The sequence below is a fragment of the Branchiostoma belcheri genome, unplaced genomic scaffold, assembly GCF_001625305.1.
Source record: "Branchiostoma belcheri isolate BF01 breed outbred unplaced genomic scaffold, Haploidv18h27 scaffold49, whole genome shotgun sequence".
Classification (NCBI taxonomy): domain Eukaryota; kingdom Metazoa; phylum Chordata; class Leptocardii; order Amphioxiformes; family Branchiostomatidae; genus Branchiostoma; species Branchiostoma belcheri.
Window position 1 is genome coordinate 142097 of NW_017804120.1, and position 23219 is coordinate 165315.

At 37.9% G+C, this 23219-nt stretch overlaps 1 protein-coding gene across 1 annotated transcript; it reads left to right on the plus strand.

Moving 5' to 3' along the window:
- Positions 1-4435: 4435 nt before the first annotated feature.
- Positions 4436-19788, plus strand: LOC109479435 (fibropellin-1-like). Its single transcript, XM_019781400.1, has 16 exons — positions 4436-4802; positions 7972-8098; positions 9089-9249; positions 10017-10111; positions 10795-10948; positions 12053-12184; positions 13154-13306; positions 13983-14117; positions 14524-14657; positions 14933-15029; positions 15547-15663; positions 16263-16376; positions 17006-17119; positions 17619-17738; positions 18684-18797; positions 19568-19788. The coding sequence occupies exons 1-16, from the start codon at positions 4700-4702 to the stop codon at positions 19786-19788; spliced, it is 2091 nt and encodes a 696-aa protein (XP_019636959.1). The 5' UTR covers positions 4436-4699.
- Positions 19789-23219: the final 3431 nt, after the last annotated feature.

Consider the following 23219-nt stretch of genomic DNA (forward strand, 5'->3'; position numbering starts at 1 on the left):
GTTTGTATATATCTGTATGTATATCTCTAGTAATTGTTGGAAAGTGTAGTTTAAACAAGATTTTGTTGACGGTATGAGAAAGAAAAACGTAGAAGGACTTCAGATTGTTCATGGTTAGGAATTGGTTATACAATTCAAAATGCCATTTCCCTTGTAGAATCATAATATGTACTTGTTATTTTGAAACTAAGATACTTTGTTGTACAATGCACTTATTAATAAGCTACTGATATCTGTTTCAAATTGCCTTCATAGGAAATGATGTTACCGCTACATATCAATTTTTCATATACAGATCAATTTCATGTTTGACAAATAACACAATTGTAGCACCTTTGCTGTAAAGTCTACTTTAGTCTTGCATATCAGGCTTCTGATTTACTTTAACGTTGAAAACACTGCCAAGTGATGTTTGCAAAATTTTCCTTTCATATCTTGTTCTTGTGTAAGTCATCACAACTTTATCTGCAGTAACTGTTGATGGTGACAGAAAGAATATGGTGGGGTCTTGATGATTATGTATATGCGTGTGTTGAGGTGTAGGCTTACATGCATTGTACATGTACAACTATTGTGTGAGGGCTGTTCAAATGAATCTGTATGATACTGTAAAACGTTCAGCACTCTTTCTTTGCTCTCTCAACCCACTCATCTATGTAATTGCGTCCTATCTCGCAACAAGGGTTACCTCCAATATGACGAGTTAAGGAAGACAAAAGCTATTTCTGCCCAAAGATGACACAACAACACAAGTAAACAAGGAAGGAAAACAAGTGCGTTGTTACAAGACTTTCTGGCCAATAGTGGTCCTTGTATTTCTTCGCAGACTTTACTGATCACTTTGCATGCTTTTGTTTGCGGTACGAAGATGAGTTTCCAACTGTTTTAAACAGTTTTATACCAGTACGTGTACACGTGGTTCGAGTAAGCTGCCTTGCGGTACACAGTGCCATCTGAAACCACTGTTTATATATCAGCAGCAAAGCCGTTTAATTCTTTAGGTCGAGGAAAAACCCTACTTAATGACATCTAGGTATGATTTATAAGAGAAAAAGTGCTAAATTATATTTGAGATGACTAAATTTGAATTAAAAATTGTAAATTAAAGTATTTCAAATTCATAATCTGAACTGCACTCGACTACTCATGAACCACGTCTAAAAATGTTATGTTACGATCTTTTATATAACTTTTTCGTTATAACTTACTGCGTACAGTAATATTCTTCTCAATGCTATTCACAACCTATGTTAAATGTAAGCTTTGTATTATTTCTTTCTCCAAAATATATATACCAAATATAGGTTGACTTGGATCATTTAAACATGTATAAATTGTAAAGGATGGGAGAAAAAATGACTTCAGAGTGGATTGTCAAAATGACAGACTGTAATAAATGTTTGTGGGCAACAAGATTTCGTATTCTGTCGTTTGGTTTTATTGTATAGAGTACATGTAGATATGGTTTTCGACGTCATGTTAATCTTGGAGATTTAAACCTCTTTTAAGTGTACACAGAGTTAACAACAAAATTATCCATACTCCAAAATTATTCATATCTCTACCTGAAATGTAGTAGACTGAAATTTCAACCATTTTAAAATCTATGGTATTTTTAATTTCGTAGCTCAAAACGGTTACCAATAGTTTAAAGAATAAAGCCACCTTTGACATTCATAATTATAATAAAATCTAAGAAAAGTTATGAGGGGTATGCATAATAATGTTAGCTATACGTGTGCATTATTGCCTTGAAGTTCGCCGCCATATTGGTGGTAGGGTGTCGGTGGCCGGAACCAAGATGGCGAACGGAACGCATAAGCACAGTGAAATTACAGTATACTAGTATACTTTTAACAACTTTACCCATACAAACATACCAAACATCACAACGACACACCCACCGGTTTTTTAGTTATCCTCCTTCAAAAACTTTGCAACAAATACCTCTGCAGTTTCAGAACAAGTTGCTAGGGAGACCGAAATCTTATCATTTTGAGGACTCATCAAGACCTACCCACCTACCAAATATCAAGACAATCCATGTAAGCCTTCTCGAGTTATCTGCAGTTACAGAGTGACACACACACAGACTGGCACACACACATGTACATGAACGCTACCGAAAACATAACCTTCGAAAATATACACATCGCATCAACTCAAAGTTACGTGCCTGCAAGCACGTCGCGTATGTTTTTTGTTCGGTATATAGAGGATTAGTGGAATTGGATAAGGTTTAACTCGCCGCAGAATTGTGTACTACTCAGTCTGACATTACACTTCGGGCACCAGTTCTCAGTCAAGTGCACTTCGGGGATTAGCTGAAACCCACGGGTAGTTGTCTGAAGTGGACATTGATACAGTTCCTCAGGAAAGAACGGATATGTCGCGTGTTCTTAAAACACTAGTGCTGGTGCTCCTTTTTCTTTCCTGAACGGCGAATGGTATCAAAGGTAGATAAGATGTCGATGTCCTAGTTCTTAAGGACAGCAGCCCAAGTATAAGTGGGGTGAATAACCTTAGTAAGGCCATGTTGATTTGATTTTATGGATGGCATCCAAATTTTTATCCGTACTTTACTGTACCGTAATTCGTACAAAGCAGCTGCAATGCAAAATGAGCTAATACATGCCGTAATTATATAAAATTATGTATATAAAAGGAATACAATTGAAAAAAAATATCGGGAAAGGATACTAATGTCGTAAATGCCAAAACTAATTCTAAGAGAAAGGGAAAAAATGTGAAGAAATGCAAATGAAGAGTCTATTATTCGCCATACCTGTACGTCAACCTTTATGATCACGTAGATGTCATAATAAAGGCAACTTTCTTTCGTTTCGTATCAGGTTTGATTATACATTGTGTATGATAGTACATTTTCAGGGACTGCTGTATTTCATTGCCAATTTGTATGTCGTCATAGTCCGATGAGGCTTATGTTCTTTCACGAAGAGGCTAAGAAAAAAAAGCGGAATAAGACGACTTAGTAAACGTTGCCGTTTGGGTCAGTAAATATTACATGACTCAGCAGCTAAAGTGTGTAATTTATCATCGCCTTTGACACCTCAACTACTTTGTTGACAAGTTTGCGCGAGACCCTTGTACTTGACCCTGACACTCATTTGTTGTACACACTATCGTACTGTAGGTACTAGTATTCTATCCATACATTCTTCTTTATGCCTATTTGAGTCTCTCTCTCCCCCTCTCCTCTCTTTCTCCCTCTCTCTCCCTCTGTCTTTCTATCCCTGTCTTTCTATCTCTCTGTCTTTCTATCTCTCTGTCTGTATGTATCTGTATAGCCAGTATAACCGGCCTTCGGCGTTACACACCAGCTTCGCAGGTACGGCGGCAGCTGGCTATTTTACATGGAACAACACCTAACTGAAACGTCTGACGTTTTCAAAATCATATCCAGTTGCTTGAGTAACTGTTTTTTTTTTGGCACAACAACACCTAACCTTTGAGCAACTAACTCTTAACATTGTTCAAAGCTATCTAATGATAAGTCATCTACTGTACTTGGTTGCAGTGAGTTCCACTCTGCGGCAGTGCCTTAACATATGAAATTTGGGCTCAAATTCAAATGCCATACATTTATGTCCAGGATTCAGTCGCGTTACTTGCTGTTGACAAAACTAGATTAGATTTGACACAATCGCAACGTTAACCAGCAGCTGGCATTTGGTTTCATTGGTTTAGGATTAGGGTCGATTTGTCCAAGCATACAAAACTATTATCTGGGTTGTTTGTAGAGGATAAAGATTACAGGGTTGTGTTTGTAAGCTGGGATTTGGGTTCAATGGTAGGATTAAGGTTTTAGGATTTTACGTCCTGCATTGATGTCTTTTTACGTACCGACACAATCTTATCCTTCATTCAATACTTTAGAAAATAGCTGATATAACTGCTACATACTCAGATAATTTGTCACGAAACCATTTTTTCTGCATTTAGTGGTTCAAGTATTTGTTCTATGCCGTCTTGTCTAATCCAGTGTACATTACTTCCCTTTTGTGAAGAACAACAGGTTCTCAGAAGGTGTTAACCCACCAGGAGCAAAAGTCTTCGCAAGTGGTTCAAGTATGCTGCCTTGAGGGACACAGTGCCACCTGTAGCCAATGTTTATATATGCAACTAACCTCTACCAGGCTTCGGGAGGCGGCTGGAAAGAGTAGAAATTGCCTAGGGAGTTGGTCCGCTAGAGAGTACATTTTGTCACAATTTCTGCTCCGTCCAGCCGCCTCCCGAAGCCTGGTAGAGGCTAATATACAACGCAACTGCTCGGAAATTACGCCCCTACGCTGTAACACTGGCGCCGTCAGCCCTCTTCTGTTGACACGCTCCACCAGCTCTGGAAGAGGCCGCACGAGTGGCACCAGCCTTTTCACGGGACCTCACGAGAGCTGCGCGCTTTTCACCCCAACACGGATCTTACCTCTTCACTCAAGTGACGCTGCAATCAAGTAATATATTTTTTCCGCCCTAACAGGCATTAGCAAAAACTACGAGGGAAAAAGAAACTTTCATCCCAGTGGAATAAGTATAAACACGCGGCTGGTTTTGAAAGAAGACTACCATCTTGGACACTTGCGAACGTTGGGAGAGTTTGACAGTTTTCTGGGGGAGGAAGCTGGTGGAAAAACTGGGTTTACGGTTGTTGGAATCGAACCCTGGACTTTTGGCATCCGCCATGGATGGAAAAGAGAAGTACAAGGTGGTCCGGAGATACTGTTCGGTCGGCTCTATCACGAAGCTACTGCTCTGTTTTACGTTTTTGGTGATTTCAAGAAGAGGTGAGTAGGTTCAACTCGTTAAAAATTAAAAAAAATAGACTTTTACACAACCAAGTGTTTTATTCAACCGACGTTTCGCTGACCGTCTGTCACCTTCCTCAGGGCAATTTTGAGTCAGAATTGCCCTGAGGAAGGTTACAGATAAAACACTTGGTTGTGTAGAAGAGAGTCTTTTTACTCATTGACTTACCAACCTGCTGAAACTATTCACGGAGGTTCAACTCGTTAGAGTTTAACATGAAATGAAATAAGAGAGACATGCGTCATGCTAGTCAACATACATGGTCTAAACATAACGGGAGCTGTGTACAATCTATTTTGATTTATAGGCAGTAATGCAAAAAGAAAAGTAAAGTAGAAAAATATATCTGCATGTTTTCATAAATTGAAGCGGCTTAAGTTATCGTGTTGAGCGCACTAAGTTTTCTTAAGTTTTTCAAAGCAACGCGTAAAAGTGTTTGTGCTCCTATATCATCACCATCACGTTAGATTTTCGTATAAACCAACTAGGTTTATAAAGCTTTTCGGATTCATATCGACTAAAAAGTTGATGAAAAGAAATTGCAATGAAAGTATGTCAATTGGCATAAAGACAGGTTGACAGAAGTTTTTTAAATGGCAGCCACGTATTCAATGTGACGTCAAAAAATCGAAACGAATCAAACATGCCGATTTCATACGAGGTAATGTCCGTTATATAGGTTGTATACTTAATGAAAGATTTTGAAATTTGTGTTACGGTTTATTTTTACAGTCTCACTTCATTACACCTACTTTTTCGATTAAGGTTAGAGTCTACTATTATCGGTTTGTAAAATTGTCCGACGTTAGTTTCCTTAGACATATTCTTTCCTTATTCGTAAGAACGTGCATTTGTATGGAAAATACAATAAAATTATATACAATCTTGTAATTTTTCATTTCAATAGCTTTCCTTGAGTGTTGTATTAGCGGCATAGACAAGCAAACGGAGTGAACCACAAGCAAAACCTACATGGTCATGATCGTAGTATTCCGTTGGGCATCGACAAAGATGAAACGAATTCCGAGCAGTACATCAGCCTCATTTGAATAGGATAGAGAAAGCTTGGTAGGAGAAACGGTACAAAATCAACATTCTATCCCACTAAAAACAAAATTTCTGCACACTATCAATTAATAAAAGGCAGTAGAATACTTTACTGAAGATGAAATTGGTGAAGTCTTCAAGTAATTGTTAAATCGTGGACATAAACTGCGACATTGATATCATAATGATAAAAGACCTGAACTCTTGGATTCTGAAACATCACATTTTTGTTGGCAAACGTAGAAACATATAACTCTTCGTAAGACACAAACAGTAAACACCATAGCAATTAATTCACTAACATAACGACTGCAATGATGGTAAAGTCTTGTTATAAGTCTGATAGAATGATTCGTCTGCAGAGACAAACAGCTAGTTTGACTGAGAGATTTTTTGATCGATGGTGTTGATGAATAATCTTGTGTCCTTGTACCTAATGAATGCTGTCTGTTGTTTGGAATTTTGCTACGGGAAGAGTAACAAAACAAGGTTTTTAAGGATTTGTCTTTTTGTTTTACGGGAAGATAGGAAGACTACTGAAAATGCAGTCCGCTTTATGTAAAAAAAAACTCATGTTTACAAAGGACGCCATTTTATTCAGTAAAATGTGAGCATCAAAGTACACAAGTATTGTCATAGTTTTGTCTGCGCTTCTAAGTAAGAATCATTTAAACATTAAAATCTATAACTATACTATATTCACAGTACTGATTGATTTACTTCCAAATCATTTATTGTGTACAAAATGTTTTGTGGCATAGAAGACGGCCATCTCTGAAGTAGGTTGCAACCTGTCCTGTGTCCTTACAAGCATTCTACGACTTTTACCACGAGAAGGGCGTGCTATCCTTTAACCGGGACGGAGGGCGATATCGACTTCCAACAAACTTTGACACTTTGCTGACGTCACATGTGCATAACGACCCTAGAGCATTGGGTCAAATAGCTGAACAATGCTGATTGAGTCCCATAGTTTTGCTGGGGAAGAGTTTAATTTTTCCAGATTAGGGCGTCATTTGTTCACTCTTTGGAGTGGTGTACAGAGTTCGTCCTTTGCTGGTACTCTCAATGGCTTTCATGACTCATCGACTGGTCCTCAGCCGGAATGTTGTTTATGTGTTGCCATGGCAACGGCAACACACTGGGCCATGGTGGAGTCAGCCTCAATGGTGCTTTCTGTCATTCTTATTAATTTACTGTTCTGATTTATGTATATTTTTGTGTGCGTGTATGGCTTTTTGCGGCAACATAAAAGTTTTGAAGTTAGAAACGTGGCACACAACATATGAAAAATATTGTGAAGGCAGGCCTAGGCGCCTAGGTCTAAAAACATATACGACTTAAATACAGTTTGATCTTTGCTTACTTTATTTCTTTATTTCAGGCATAACTCGCCCATATACAACATACATATAAAATACACACACAATTACATCAGTAAAAGAATAATATGACTATATGTACAGACGGGCCCAGTTATTGCAAAAGAATCTGCTACGGAATATCACCTCAGATTTGAGAACAGATTGGATAATGTTGTTTGATGACTTGTACAGACGGGATATAAATGAGTAACATTGTTTACGCCATGCAGCATCAAATGTTTCAATCCTATTGTAGACAAACATTTTGCGTCTTCAACTTATAGAATTATGAATATTTATTTTGTCCTTGACCGGTTAAGTTTTGGTCCTTTGAAACTTTTCAATACCCGGTGTCCGGCTTTGGTCTTTGCCTATTTATGAAGACTTAAAACATTTGTGGAAGGATTGACGTAACAGGTGTCTATCACCTCTTCAAGATGTTAACCCTGAGACCAGACTGTAATGTTTGAACCACTTACACAGAAAAGGATCCCTGCTCTTTTCGATAAGTGAGGTGGGGTCTTTAACGTGTCCGAAGTGTGGCCTTAAGGCTTCACGTCCCATCTGAAATAACGTCCCTTACTGAAATAAGGTACCGATTTTCACCTGAGTCGAGTGAGGAAATATGTGCAAAGGTCCTTTCCCAAGGACACAAAAATGGCGCCCTGCCAGGGATTCGAACCCAGGACCTTCGGAATCATTAACTCTAACCACAAGCCTACCTTGCCCCCCTCAGACCCAGTCGTGGCGCTAACAGTGGTGAACCAGAGCCCCCTGATGGACCCCATCAACACGTCATACATCAAGTGTGTCACAGACGAACCGGGAGAGATCGTCACCTTCTCCGCCGTGGACGAGTTCTTGTAAGCTTTTTTTTTTCATGAAAACAGTGGGGTTCGAATAAAAGAAATGTTTATTGCAAATTCGTGCCCGAGGGCTAATTGCAGGAACAGAAGAAACATATGGTATGAAACAGATAATTATTACACATAGAACTACTGATAACTACTAAGAAACTACTAGTAAATACTACTGGGTTTGAGTTCTTTTTTTAATCACTTTAGAATGACATTCAATGAATTTTGTTTCATCAAAAACCATATTAATTTTCTAGCTAGTTTAGTCACTTATATATATGTTGCATTTTATTTATTTGAGTTTAATTTTCAGCTATACGGATTTCAGTCTACATTTCTCAGTTATGTATTTCTCTGTTAACTTTTCTTTTTATATAAATTTTATCAAGCAATCAATCAAGCAATCAATCAAGCAATCAATACCCCTTATTTATACTTTTTTTTATTATGTTGTGATACCCTAGGCCCTCTTGGAAACCAGCATTCAATGTTGAAGGGGCCACGCAGGTGTTTTTTTAAATCTTAAAAGATGAAATAAATAAATAAATGAATATGAATTTTTCTTTGCATCTTTCTTCGACACTGTCCCTCTTCAATTAGTCATAGTTTTAGAAAATGCTTCCGTCCATGAGGTGTCGCCAAAAATAATCAGTCTTGTTATCATGAAAGTTCATCTGTGTTGGTAGTAATCATAGTAAAATGTTGAACTTTATTCCAACACAAGGGTTACAGAGCTGTCAAATTTTCGACGACAACTGTCGCCTTCATCAGGATAATTAATGACCAATCACTTCACAACGTGATCTCGCGAGAGTTACGGTTTACAAACACGTGACCTTATTCACACGAGATTTTACTGATACGTGACGTAAGCAATTAATTATCCTGATGAAGACGACAGTGGTCGTCGAAAATTTAATCGCTCTGTAACCCATGTGTTGGAATAAAGTTCAATGTTTTACTACAATCAGTCTTGTTTTTCTCCTCCTTCCCCAGACTCCCTGAGAACGCCACTACAGACGATATCGCCCCTGAAGAGTGGCCCGGGAAGATGATGATTTTACCGCCGCATCCCGAGGACGGGTACAACCGGCTGGGCACGTACAACTGTGCCTCCTTCACCGCCAGTATCAACACCGTCAAGATGCCTGCTGACGGTACGTGTCGATTTTTATCTTGATTTGATTTATTGAAAGTACAATACACGCGGAACAGAGGCAGCTGTTGCTGGTGTTGTGTTCCGCACATAGAAACGGATACTGGACAGACAATACTCATTTTCACTTGAGTCTAGTGGGAAAGTCGTGTAAAGTGCCTTTCCCAAGATCGGTGGCATGTCAGGACTCGAACCTGGGACCTCTTGATTCCGAGTCGCACACGCTGCCGTTGCGCCACACGACCCACCTTCCACAAGAAGGTTATGTTTTCGGTTATGTCACGGTCAATAGCATAAATCGAGAAGCTGTGGATTAGTGATATTTGGTAGGTAGTTGAGAAGGGGTGTGAAAAGGAAGGTTAAGGTTGAAAATTGTTAACCTGGCGTTTTATTGCGGTACTGCAGCGGGATTTTTATGTACTAGAGTAAAATACAACTGTGCTCCCTTCACGGCCAGCATCAACACTGTCAAGATACGGTACGTTTCAATTTTTGACGACGCCTTAGGGGTGGAGGAGTTTTTACCTTCGACAAGAAGGTTGTGTTTTCGGTTATGTCACGGTGGAGTGGCTGTGGCCTGGGTCTGTATGTAGGTCAATAGCATAACTCAAGCAGTTGTGAAAAGGAAGGTTAAGGTTGAAAATGGTTTACCTTGAGTTTTCCCGCGGTACAGCAGCGGTACAGCAGATTTCATACGTCCCAGAAGTCTGGTATCTCTCATATCTTGTTACAAACGTGTGAAACTTTCTGTACTGTTTTTTTTTCCAGCCACGGTGAGACCGGACGTGTACACCAAGACGTTTAACGCTGGGGAGGAGATCGAGATCAGCATGACAGAGTTTTCTACACCGTCAGGAGCATCGGTGAGTGAGACAGCCCTGTAATGTCACTTTGTTATGAACATAAACAAGTAACTAGAATGGTAACATTTGAAAAGCAAATGCATAACATTTACTTTTACATGTTCTAGCTTACCAAACTAATGCTGTGTTTATTCCTACTCATCAAAAGAATTCATATATAATATATGGTAAGCAGTCCCTCCAACTCTGACCTGCTAGAATGTAACCCAACACCACAGGTTGTCTGCTACAGCACCGGTTACCATGGTGACAGACGTCTGTTGCAGGTCACGGACTTTATTTGTCCGGAGAAGAAGATGAAGAAACTAAATAAAAAAATAAGTTTTCCTTCTGCGAAGCCAAACATGATAAACAGGAAGGAAGAGTTAAATTGTTCTATTACTAACAAAATTGGACTCACCGGGATTTCAATTGACCCACTTAGTCTTCTTTAGTTATCTTACCAAAACCTTTAGGACACGTGACTTTTTGCACGTGTTATGTCATTAGCTTGTTAGAAGTCGATATCGGCCCCCGTTTAGGGGCCGTAATAAACAAATACAGTTCAAGGCATTTTGAACAAAGAGAAACAAACAAATATTGTCGTAGTACTTTAAACATTAAACAAAACATTGCATTAAATGTACTTTAAACATTAAATAAAACATCACATTAAACTTAATACGTTTTTCTTTCTTTTCCAGTTGACTTGGTCCTTCAATGGAGAACCGCTGGTCAACAGTTTCGCCAGTAGTCAGGTCAGTCTGCAATCTGCCACTTCCGCCCAGTCCGGAACCTACCACTGCTACCACGAGGGGTACAAGGAGAAGGGCGCACTCACTAGGGTCATCGTGAGAGGTACCTGAGTTCCGTTTTTTTACCTCCATAAAAAATGGAGGTATATTGTTTTTGGCGTGTCTGTATGTGTGTGTGTGTGTGTGTGTGTGTGTGTGTGTGTGTGTCCCCGGACATTTTCGGCTAGCATAACTTTTGAACCTTTGGATGGATTGTAATAATATTTGATATGTGGGTAGGTGTTGGGTAGGCAAAGTTCAAGGTCAAATATGGGCTTCCTGGTGACTACTCTTGGTACTGCAGCAGAACTTCCGGTTTTTGTATCTTTTGTCCTGAACACGCTGTGGTCTTGACTTTTTGGTGACAGATAGCTTTTTTGGTGTCAGGAATAAGTAGTATTATGCAATTGATGAGCTAATTTGCATAATTAATATGAAAATTCTGTGATTCCTTATTGGTGAATGATGGGAATTTTATACCTTGTGACATGTGTAAGTCACTTTTTATGTTAATGTACGTGTCATTTGCAGAATTAATGAGGACATATTGAAATGAAATATGACACGAAAAATATTGTAATTTGAATTCAGAAAGCCATAAATTTAACTAGATTATGGTAATCACGACGTTATTTCCATAGTCAATGAGACGAATATAAGAAACATTAACAGAAACTCAAATATTTCATGGAGGTATAAGATCTCCGAATTCTTGTTTCAGAAAGGAAAGAGCAGTTGTTTTGATACTTTTTTTTGCCATTAGGCCATGTTGATTTGATTATATGGATGACATCCGCGCGCGCATGAATTTTCGGCCGTTTCCAAAAAAAAAGAGTTTTCAACCATACTGTAAATCGTACAAAACAGTTGCAAAATGAGCAAAAATATACCGTAAGTTACAAAAAAATAACTAAAAAGTATACCAATGTCGTAGAATGCCAAAATCAAACAAAAAAGACGAAATTGTAAAGAAATGAACTTGAAGACTAGATTATTCGCCAAACTATATTCTGTGCCATTTGTTTAACCTTCAAAACCACGTACATTTCATAATGAAAACAACTTTTTTTTTGCAAAACTTTTTTTTTATTCGCACGTGCGCATCAGTTTTGGGGTTCCTGGAGGATGTCATCCATATAATCAAATCAACATGGCCTTATTTTACCAGAATGTGCAGCAGGAAAGTGGGGTCCGGGATGTTTCCTGGGTTGTAGCGAGTGTTACAACGGCGGCTGGTGTGATGACATGACCGGGCAGTGTGTCTGCCCGCCTGGATTCTACGGAGAAACCTGCGACATCGGTAAGCGTTGCCGTCACTCACGCCAAAGCCTATTTCATAAATAACTCCACACTTCCCTACCGGTTAATACTCAAATCATATTCTTCTATACTGCGTTTTCATATATTTCTCATTATATTGTTTGAAGTACATTGTACTTATTAATTGATAAATTTATTGATTTGTTATATTTTCATCTGCTTGTAGCCAAATCTATTTATCTAGTTTGGTTCACCGTATAGTTTCATTACTTATGCCAAACTTTATTATTTTGTCTAATTGGTTCATTTTTTCATTGTACATGTTTAAAATATTTTCATTACTTCTTTCTTGTTATTTATATTTCATTTGATATAACTGTGGAAATTGTAAAATCATGATGGGGAGGATATCAAATAAGCCTTTGTAGCTTTTCTTCCACCCCTTGCACGTTCATTTCCATTGCAATATTTTGTATAACTTTTATTATGTATGTGCCGATAGATAGATAAATAAATAAAATGAATAAAGTCATATTTCAAATATTCTATTCTCCTGTAGGGTCTAATCATAAAAAACTTCATTTAGTTAAAGTCAACCAATGCAATTTCAGGGTGGCAAAACAAAGATATTCTGGATGAGGAAATCCGTCTGACACATTACGTCATCATTTCATACTTGACGCGTTTGAAATATCCACAAAACAACCTACGTGAGGAGCCCCTTTATTTTTTGGTACCACCAATAAATAGAACCAGCCTACGATACAACGCAAGTAACTGTTCTCCATTGCATTTTGCCTCACAGATATCAGATTCAACCAAAAATTGACTAGAAAATTGACGTTGATAATTCAGTTTTACTGCCTTTTAAAGGTATATGAATTTTCACCTGTTCAATGCACCTGCTTCATATAAGCCTTCTTCAGTAGTTAACCAAATCACTCTGGACACGTAACGTAGATAAACGGTCAAAGGTCATAACCTGAAATCTCGTTTGGTCTCGTGATAGCTTGCGGACCGGGCAGGTTTGGTTTCGAGTGTCGGAAGGCCTGCGATGACATCACGGAAGACGTGTCTGCCTGCATGGGCAAACTGTTCTGTGTCCCTGACCCGTTTGGCTGCTCCTGTATCCCCGGATTCACTGGAATCGGCTGCAACGAACGTAAGTCATATTTCTGTAGATATCTGAGATGGACCATTGTCTTAGGATATCTTCATCAGTGTCGTTTAGTTGATTGGTTGATTGATTGATTATATGGTTGATTGCTTGATATGAACTGTATTATACATGAAAGTTATGATTTTTATGTAGGGAATTGAATAATTAAAGCTACCCCTTTGTATGAAAGGAAAGATTGCAAACATGTTGAATCCGTTTTTTTTTTCATCAACGTTACATTGAAAAGTGACTACAGTCATGTAACTCGAGGTGCATTTTCTTATTTTGCCGTTTGAATAATTGGTATTTTTACAATACATACAAGATTACATGATATGTATTTGTTGTGTGTTATATTTTGACTACATCCCAATATGTTTACGCTTTACTTGTTTACTCTTTACTTGTTGGTATGTTGACACTACTTGTTTAGGCTTCGCTTGTTGAAGAGTTTACACATTACTTGTTTAGGATTTATTTATTAAAAGTTTACGCTTTACTTTTGTACATGTTTTACTCTTTATAATTACTTGTTTATGCTTTAGTTGTTTAAATGTTTACGCTTAACTTGTTTAATGCTTTAGTTGTTTAAATGTTTACGCTTTAATTGTTTATGTTTTACTTGTTGAAATGTTTACGCTTCTCTTGTTTATGTTTACTTGTTGGGACGAACCATCAGCCTGCCCGAGGGGTAAATACGGAGCGGGCTGTACCCAGCAGTGCCGCTGTCGGCTCAACCTACCCTGTGACGCCATCACTGGGGAATGTACTAACGGATGCGCGGATGGATACATGGGGCCTTCGTGCCAAAAAGGTGGTGAAAATATTTTCCAACCTTCTGCGCGAAAATATGCACTGATTGTTTCAATGTACGCTAGTTGTATTTTAACCCAATAATCTATTATTTCGTGGTCTGAAAGATGTAGATTTGTAGTTCCACATTGCCATAAACTCAATATTACGATATCTTAGCATAGGGCTAGGGAAGAAACTTCTTTACCCAGAAAGGAAACTTCAGCCATCTTCAATATGGTTGACCGACATACTGTGGTCACGTGACCATATAGACGTAGGCGTAGGCAATGCAAGATGATCGCCATGACGTCACGGTAGGCAAAAGGGGAGGTGACGGTTGGTTGGTTTGTCTTGAAATGATTTGCATGTGTATCATGTAAACAAAAGCAGTGATCACTCGTATGATTTTCTGCCCCCCTCCCCAGCCTGTATGGTGGACAATGGTGTGTCGTATCAAGGCCCGGTCTCTACCACAGAAAGCGGATACACCTGCCAGAGGTGGGATTCCCAGAATCCCTGGCAGCACGGCTTCAATGTAGAACGGACACCGATGCTTCAGGTAAGCTCCTTTTTTGGCGACGCCTCAGAGGCGGAGCCATTTTGTAAATTAGAATTCTGTTCTGTTTTCGTGCTTTTTTCAAATAAATTTGTTATGTACCGCAATATGTTCGTGCACTAATTTTGAATGTATTGTACAAATTAATGGAATTGAATAAAAGGTATCGAACTTGAATCTCTAGGAAGAAAGTATAAATCGGTTTCATGAAAAAAAAACACATCTTTATCCGAATAAATGTCCAGTAATTTCTTCTCTCGTGCTGTTACCTTATATAGGAAAACTACTGCCGTAACCCTGACAACGAGCCACGCCCTTGGTGCTACACGACCAGCTTCGCCAAGCGGTGGGAGTACTGTAACATTGAACAATGCGGTAAGAACTACTGTAACTTTCCCGCAATACAGGTATTGCGATAGGAAGGGACCGACTACTTTTGTATTAAATAAAGGCACTCAAACCGATTTCATGGCAGTAAAACAGGATTTACGAGGTTAATTTCCTTGCAAGTTTTAATGTAGTACATTAAAGCTGCATATCCCAAAGCATACTGATATATGTGAGGCAAAATTGCGATAGCATTGACAGAAAACGGTTATCTCTTATCGTCGGCTGGTTCTAGTTATTTACAGGTGGTACCAAAAAATAAAGGTACTCCTCATGTAGCTTGTTTTGGGACTATTTTTTCAACCATTAAATGATGATAAAAATATTATACGAAAATGACGTAAATGTTTGGTAGTTGTTTAGAAATTGCATTCGACACCGTCGAAAAATTATATAGATTAGGTCACTTAGATGCATGCGGTAGAACAACAATTTGTATCGTACTATTTATGCCAGCTCCGTTTCTCCGTTCAAAGATTCTAATTTAGTTCTTTTATTTCATCAGAGGAAGTTGATAATTGTAGCCCAGAGACCTGCCAAAATGGCGGCACCTGTCGGAACGGCTTCAACACCTACCTGTGTGTGTGTCCCAGGGGGTACACTGGACCCAACTGTGAGACAGGTCAGTATGGCGTCACTTATTTTTTTTATTCCAACATGTAATCACCAGACGTGGTGACGGCACACTCGAGTTTTATCAACTTATATCAATGCCGCCACCGACACAGGGGACAAATACATGACAGTACAATACTCATTTTCACCTGAGCGAAGTGAGGAAAGTCGTGTAAAGTGCCTTTCCCAAGGGCACAAGATCGGTGGCGTGTCAGGACTGGAACCCGACTTATTGACTTCCGGTTTTCAATATTGTGTTTTGTATGAAGCAATTTTAAACTGTACATTCCAGCACAAGAAAGTGGAATTACCCAAATTTTGGACTGTACAACTCCAGTCTTCGTCAAGAAATGAGCAATCGACCGCCTCTCTGACGTTACGTTATGTAGATGATGCACGTAACTCGGTGAGCAGTGGGCCATACGTTGAAGAAAGTCTGTGGCGTCTCCCGTCTATGTTGAGAGATTGTCTTCTATTTTAGCACAAGATAACCGTTTCAATCTTTCCCAATGCAGTCAGTATGTAGCAAATTCATGCCATTGACCAAGTGGCCATCAAACCTGAATTTTGACGATGTTTATTTGTTTATGCTCTTGTCTTGTTTAGAAATTGACGAATGCTCTTCGGACCCGTGCCAGAATGGCGGAACGTGTATAGACGATGTGGGCTTCTATGAATGTGAATGCGCGGAGGGATTCCATGGAACGAACTGTGAAGAAGGTCGGTAAAAAGTCAGATTTGAGGATTTCTTCTACACTTCCCCGTAACTAAATGTCTACACCTTACATTTAAAGTTAAGACTTTTCTTCCAACACAAAGGTAAATATCCTCACCTAGAGCTTTCGATCAGAGCACTCTGGTCTTCCTCAATAGACTGACCCAGTGAGGCTTGTCACGTGGCTACTCTACGGCTTATTGTAAGGTAGTCATTTTAATAGTCGATGATCACTTGCGGGTTTTGGTAATATGGCATTATGACGTACTAAGAGCAATTATGTGTTGAAAATCTGGAAATGTGCAAGACAAGTAATGCGTCTAAGAAAGTCGTGAAAACATACACATATGTACGTCTCAACACAATGCAAAAATAGGTAAATACATAAAAAAACTGCTTTGTTATTAGAAAAAATACCGAAACTCGTGATTAGCTCCACTCGACTGTAACACTTTATTAAAGACTTGTGCTAGCCCTTGAGTAATTAGGATATAGTATTTTTTTCTACATTAGGTCTTATTCAATACATTTTTATGTAATTTGCCATACATTGTACCATGAGCAATTGTCGTGCAATATTAATAGGAATAAGAATGATAAAGTTCTTTTTCACTTTTTTTCCTGGTCTCCATAGAAACTAACGAATGTCTGTCGGAGCCGTGTGAGAATGGAGGGACTTGTCTGAACACGGAAGAAGGACTCAAGTGCGCCTGTGTGGGAGGGTTTACTGGGACGTTTTGTGAGACAGGTAAGCTCTCGATTTCCATGCAAATGTAGGTCAAATTACCTCCACACGGAGGTATTGTTTTCGGTATTTGGGTGCAAATGGGAAAATGCAAACAGGCGTAGGCAGAGAAATTCAAAATAACGGATAAAACAGAAAAAATGTAAATATTTCTAATATACACAGTATACGTAGTACATCTCCAATTTCTTTTTTGGTTCTAGTGTCTGTCTATCTTGATCATTATCCTACTCAGTATAAGGTGACAAAAATAACCTTTATTTTGCAATGCGAATTATGCGTAATTTTACAGCAGCGAGCTTTAGAAGGTACATGATTGCATCTAATTATTTCTTAACTTGTAAACTTTATTAAGCAATCAACTTTGTAGTCTTTGGCAGGACTAAATTGGGTTGATTTTACATTTCATTCATAAAAAAAACATTACATTTAAAATACCATTAGTTTAAAAAGACAGCGAAGTTGACGGTTCTTTTGACCTTCTTTCCTCACTCCTATCCAGAAATCGACGAATGTCTGTCCAGCCCCTGTATACACGGAGGAACGTGTTACGACTTCCAGAACTACTACGTCTGCGACTGTAGATTCGGGTACGCTGGAGACCATTGCGAGGATGAATTGGGTAAGAGATATGTTGACGATGTGAACTAAGTTGATTTGCATATATCTATTTTGCATAAATGGGATTCTTACATGCTGGCGTTTCCCCTCTTGGAAGATATTTTCGAAAACGGAACACTGTAGGTATGGGTACACTGGAGACCATTGCGAGGATAAGTTGCGTGTATTACTGTAAGAAACAAGCTGATATTGTAAACCAAGTTTGATTTACATATATGTACCTATTTTACATAAATGGGAATCTGACGTGCTGGCCTTTCCCCTCTTGGAAGATATTTTCGAAAACGGAACACTGTAGGTTTACTGGAGACCTTTGCGACGATTAATTGGGTAAGAAACAAGCCGACGATGTGAACCAAGCTTAATTTGCATATATCTATTTTGCATAAATGGGAATTTCACATGGTGGCGTTTCTGCCTTTGGAAGATATTTTCGAAAAGGAGACACTGTAGATTCGGGTACACGAGACCATTGCGAGGCTCGAGGATGAATTGGGTAAGAAACAAGCTGACGATGTGAACCAAGCTTAATTTGCATATATCTATTTTGCATAAATGGGAATATTACATGGTGGCGTTTCTGCCTTTGGAAAATATTTTCGAAAAGGGAACACTGTAGGTTTGGGTACGTCGGAGACCATTGCAGGGATGAAGTGGGTGTAAGAAACAAGCTGACGATGTGAACAAAGTTTTATTTGCATATATCTATTTTGCATAAATGGGAATCTTACCTGCTGGCATTAATTTATTTCTCCCTTTCTTTTGGAAGATATTTTCCTGGTAGGAAATACCATATTTAATCGACAAAAGGTGGAAAACAAATGATATCTCATGATCAGTATATTTGTCAACAATTTCTAGAAAAAGGTCAACGTCATACTATAAGAAATGCCTCCGCCCCTAAGGCGTCGCCAAAAAGGATTGTAACCCTATTTGTCTTTTGCAGAAATTGACTACTGTCTGCAGAACCAGTGCCAGAATTCAGCCCGCTGCGTCAGCGGAAACAGGAGCTACATGTGTCTGTGTTCCACCGAATACACCGGCGACTACTGTGAGCAAAGTAAGTCTCGATTAAGATACACGGTCTAAATAAATATTTAACAATGAAAAATAAAATTTCATTATAATTAGCAACAGGAAAGAAAGGTGCATCAAATGAAGAGCGTTTTTATCTAGAAGGGAATTTTGTGCAATATTCCGTTGTTTTATATCTTGTGTAAAAATGACTTAAAACTTCTATAAACAGTAAGTTAGATGTAGTCCTGGCCGCGGATTGGTGCTTTGGTGCTATATTTCCTCCATAAGCAAACATACAAGTTCAAACAGAGAAGTATGTAGCTAATCTTCCTGGAGTTAGACATACATCATACAAACTACATCGAAATTGAAACATTATTTTGCCAAACAAGGTGCGAGTTGGCGATTTTTGAGTTTCAATTAGATTTACTTTAATTATACATATTTTATCTCATTTTATCTTTCATTATCTTGTTTTGCTTTGATTTATTACATATTATTTCATATCGTTGAAACATTATTTTGCCAAAAGGCGCACTTTGGCGATTTTTGGGTTTCAATTAGATTTACTTTAATTACATATATTTCATCTCATTTTATCTTTCATTATCTTGTTTTGGTTTGGTTTATTACATATTATTTCATATCATTGAAACATTATTTTGCCAAAAGGCGCACTTTGGCGATTTTTGGGTTTCAATTAGATTTACTTTAATTATATATATTTCATCTCATTTTATCTTTCATTATCTTGTTTTGGTTTGGTTTATCACATTTTATTTCATTTTATTTCATTTCCTTTTATTTTTCAAGATTTGGCAGATCTTGAAAAAATCCCAACGGCCAACATCATCGCAGCGGCCATCGCGTCCGTCGTTGTGATCGCCGCCATCGCGCTTGGGGCGTACCTGTACATCAAGTCTTACGAGGCTCAGCGCGTCATACCGCTGAAGAAGAAAGAAACACCTTTAGTTGACGCGGAGGGAGGACAACAGGCGAAGAAGGGATCACATCTTTCTGAAAGCACGGTGTGAGGACGTTCGGGGTTAGAACGATAGATTTTAGTGTTTTCAGGACGGACCATTAAGGATAATTGATACAATTTGATCACTGGGAAAATACTTGGTTGCAATTGGATGGCTAGGAAAATACTTGGCTGCAATTGGTTGCAATTGGATGACTAGGAAAATTCTTGGCTGCAATTGGTTACAATTGCATGACTAGGAAAATACTTGGCTGCAATTGGTTGCAATTGCATGACTAGGAAAATACTTGGCTGCAATTGGTTACAATTGGATGACCAGGAAAATGCTTGGTTGCAATTGGCTAACTATGCCAATACTTAGTTGAAATTGGATGACTAGGAAAATACTTGGTTGAACTAGGAAAATAATTGGGTGACTAGGAAACTGTTTTAGAAGGGATACAGGGATGACAAAAGGGGTACTAAAAGGGAAAAGATTACTATTATTTACTTTTTTGTAACGAATTTGCTCAGTGTAAGGCCAAGAGATCAGTTGTACGCTCTGAACTAAGTTCCGGTCACGGAAAAAGTGTCTCTTCTCTAAGCTCAATTTCCGAGAAATCTCTAGAATAAGCAGACAGACAACATTCTATTTGGTCCCTTCGTTACTTTATTCTTCAACCTCATGGTCACAACCTCAATCTGTGGTGGTCTCCTTCTCTCTGACCTTTTATTATTATTATCTCTCTACCATCTGACTGGACCCTACCATTGTCTACACATACATAGGGGGTTTTACTTCAACATTCAACGTTAGATCCACTGAAAGTGAGCCAAAAGGAGAACACAACAATAAGAATTAGTTTGGAAAAGAAATTAAAACTATGACAACCATTGCCCATTACCCTTTTTTGGTTATACTGTAACGTCTACATCCGTTATATAATATAGTTCTGTCTTTCTGTTAAATCCACGTTTTTTGTGGGTATTGTGGAAACTTTAAAATCATTCTGCAACATTCACCTTCTTTATATGACACAATTACGACGAAGGCTTTGATAAATTTTGGTATCTGCCAGATCGTAAATACTTCTGAATCAATGAAATAAGAAAAACAACAAAAAACAACAAAACAAAAACAAAAGAAATAGACTTAACTGATACATTTCGATTAGTAAAGTCCTACTCATATTAGTAAATCCTGGCAGTAGACACGTATTAATTGTAGTTCCAATAGTCTTGGTTCTAAAACTTTTAAACAAAATGTCTAAAATGTACATTCAATGGGTTATTCCATATGTTGTCTAATTGGCAACAACAACTTTAAATAGGAATAAGAAAATTATGTTAAAAAAAGAGAAAAAAATAACATTTGCTGGCAAGTGTTTTGCAACACACGGCTTTCGGAAAACTATCCTTCAAATCAAATTTGTTCAATACTTATATTTACTAATCCATTGTGTGACTAAATCTGAAAATAAAATGTCCTTAATTTTATCTCATCAGCCATACCACCTAGGACGTCAAGTCCATTTTGTAGTACATTATTCTGACATACATGTATGGAGTGCTCTAATGATATATACGATAAAAATGACTTTGCAGTTATATGATAATGGTGTTGGATATAGTTACATAATATATCTTTCTATCGTGTTAGATATGCTTCAGGAAAAAAGAAAGATATTAATATCTTCATATTGCCAACACTAGGTCTAGTTCTGCCTAACATAGAGGGTTAAGTCTTACATTAGATAACAAAAGTGGATTATATTTTCTTATGTTTCTTTCTCTCAATAGAGTAACCATGGTAAAATGTTTTTCTTTAGACAACGGTGACAAAGGAAAGCAAATGAAAATAATGTTCAAATCTTTGCTAGACGTAATATTATACAATACCTCCTATTAACATGAACAACTTGTATACTTGTATGCCTGCTTTTTAGGTACTAGTACTCTTTTAAACCAGTGTGATTATATCAATTATCAAAAAGTTTCCTATTATTGATATCACGTATCAGTTACTTATACCACATTTACCACAACTAGTCACAGACTACTAATACACATTTTGTTAAATGTATTGGTGGCCAAAAATTGAGGTGACTTAGACAGTTCTTTCAAATTGCAATTTAAAAAAAATCTTAACATGTTGGCAAGCTGTTTCTTTTCTTCCTGTAAATGGGTTAGTGCGACTTGATATTTGTACAGTCAATTTAGCTGTCATTTTACAAATGATCTCCTCAAATACTTTCCACCTTCATAGTTATCCTGTATTGGAATAAGCAACAATAATGCTACACATTATCATATACAATGCTAATTATCACCATACACATGGTATCTTAGCCATTACAATACTGATATATCTCTTGTTTTATTACTTTTCTGTTTTCTGTTGGAAACAATAATTTGAGATCATGTTTATAGAGTGCTGTTGTAAAACCTGATCTATGTTTTAAATCTAAAGTCCTCTTTCGTTTCAGTCTCGTTGATGAAATAAATATCAAACCCTATGGATGCATTGCTATCATTGTAAGGCTAATGTGGCTTGTACGAGTGATGTAGCTTAGGCCACAGCTAGAAGTAATTTCTATGGATGACATCAGCGCGCGCATTAATTTTCGCCTGATTTTGACAAAAAAAATACAAGAAATTTTGTTGCCTTTTGACAGTGGTCACCATGCCGAAAATGGACAAGGATGTCTGTTGCCATGCCGGAAGGTGGATGACAGATAACTATGAAGAGAGGAGACAAGAAAAGGCTCTGATTTAATGTTTTGTTTCTTACTTTGATGCAGTGATATGTGATGTTGGCTGTGTATATGTGATGTTCCCACTGAATCAAAACCATTTGTACAATGGTTGAGTCAAAATATAAAATGTAGGAACCTTTTTTTTTCGGCCCGCCTTGTTTTTTTCGCGCGATCGCATTAGATTTGGAGTCTGCGGAGGATGTCATCCATACTTGCTGTGGCCTTATTCGCAAGTCAAGTTCCAATAAATTTAAAAGAAGCTAACAGCCTTGCTTTGGAAATTTAAAATACAACAAAACAGCTAGCCTTTAAATGTATCAATCTCTGCTCCTTATAGTTTCTAACACCATTAAGTACAACTATCACATGCACATGTATATTCATGTATTCGGATCTGTTTCAATAAAAACATATGGGTGTTAATAACAAAGTAATAATTTTTAAGCATGATGGTCATGTCAATAATAGAAACCTGACACACCACTCAATCTATATGTAATTTAGTAGGAGTTTTTAATTACTGGTTGAAGAAACAAATCAATTCAAAATCTCCAAATAACTTGACATTTTATTTGAGCTTTAGATGACCAGAATCTGGATTCTTTGAAAGAGGAAATATAAACAATTTATGGGCTCTCCAATTGTGTCCGTTGTTTTGTTCACTCTGACATGAAACTCGCCAAGAGCATGGCTCTGATTTTCTTTGACTGGAGCCAATAAACAAAAATCTTGTATTTTGTCAAAG

Coding starts and splice junctions, on each gene's coding strand:
- LOC109479435 (XM_019781400.1), top strand. CDS start 4,700: ATGGATGGAAAAGAGAAGTACAAGGTGGTCCGGAGATACTGTTCGGTC. Junction 14,658..14,932: donor AACGGACACCGATGCTTCAG/GTAAGCTCCTTT, acceptor TACCTTATATAG/GAAAACTACTGCCGTAACCC. Junction 17,120..17,618: donor TGGGACGTTTTGTGAGACAG/GTAAGCTCTCGA, acceptor ACTCCTATCCAG/AAATCGACGAATGTCTGTCC.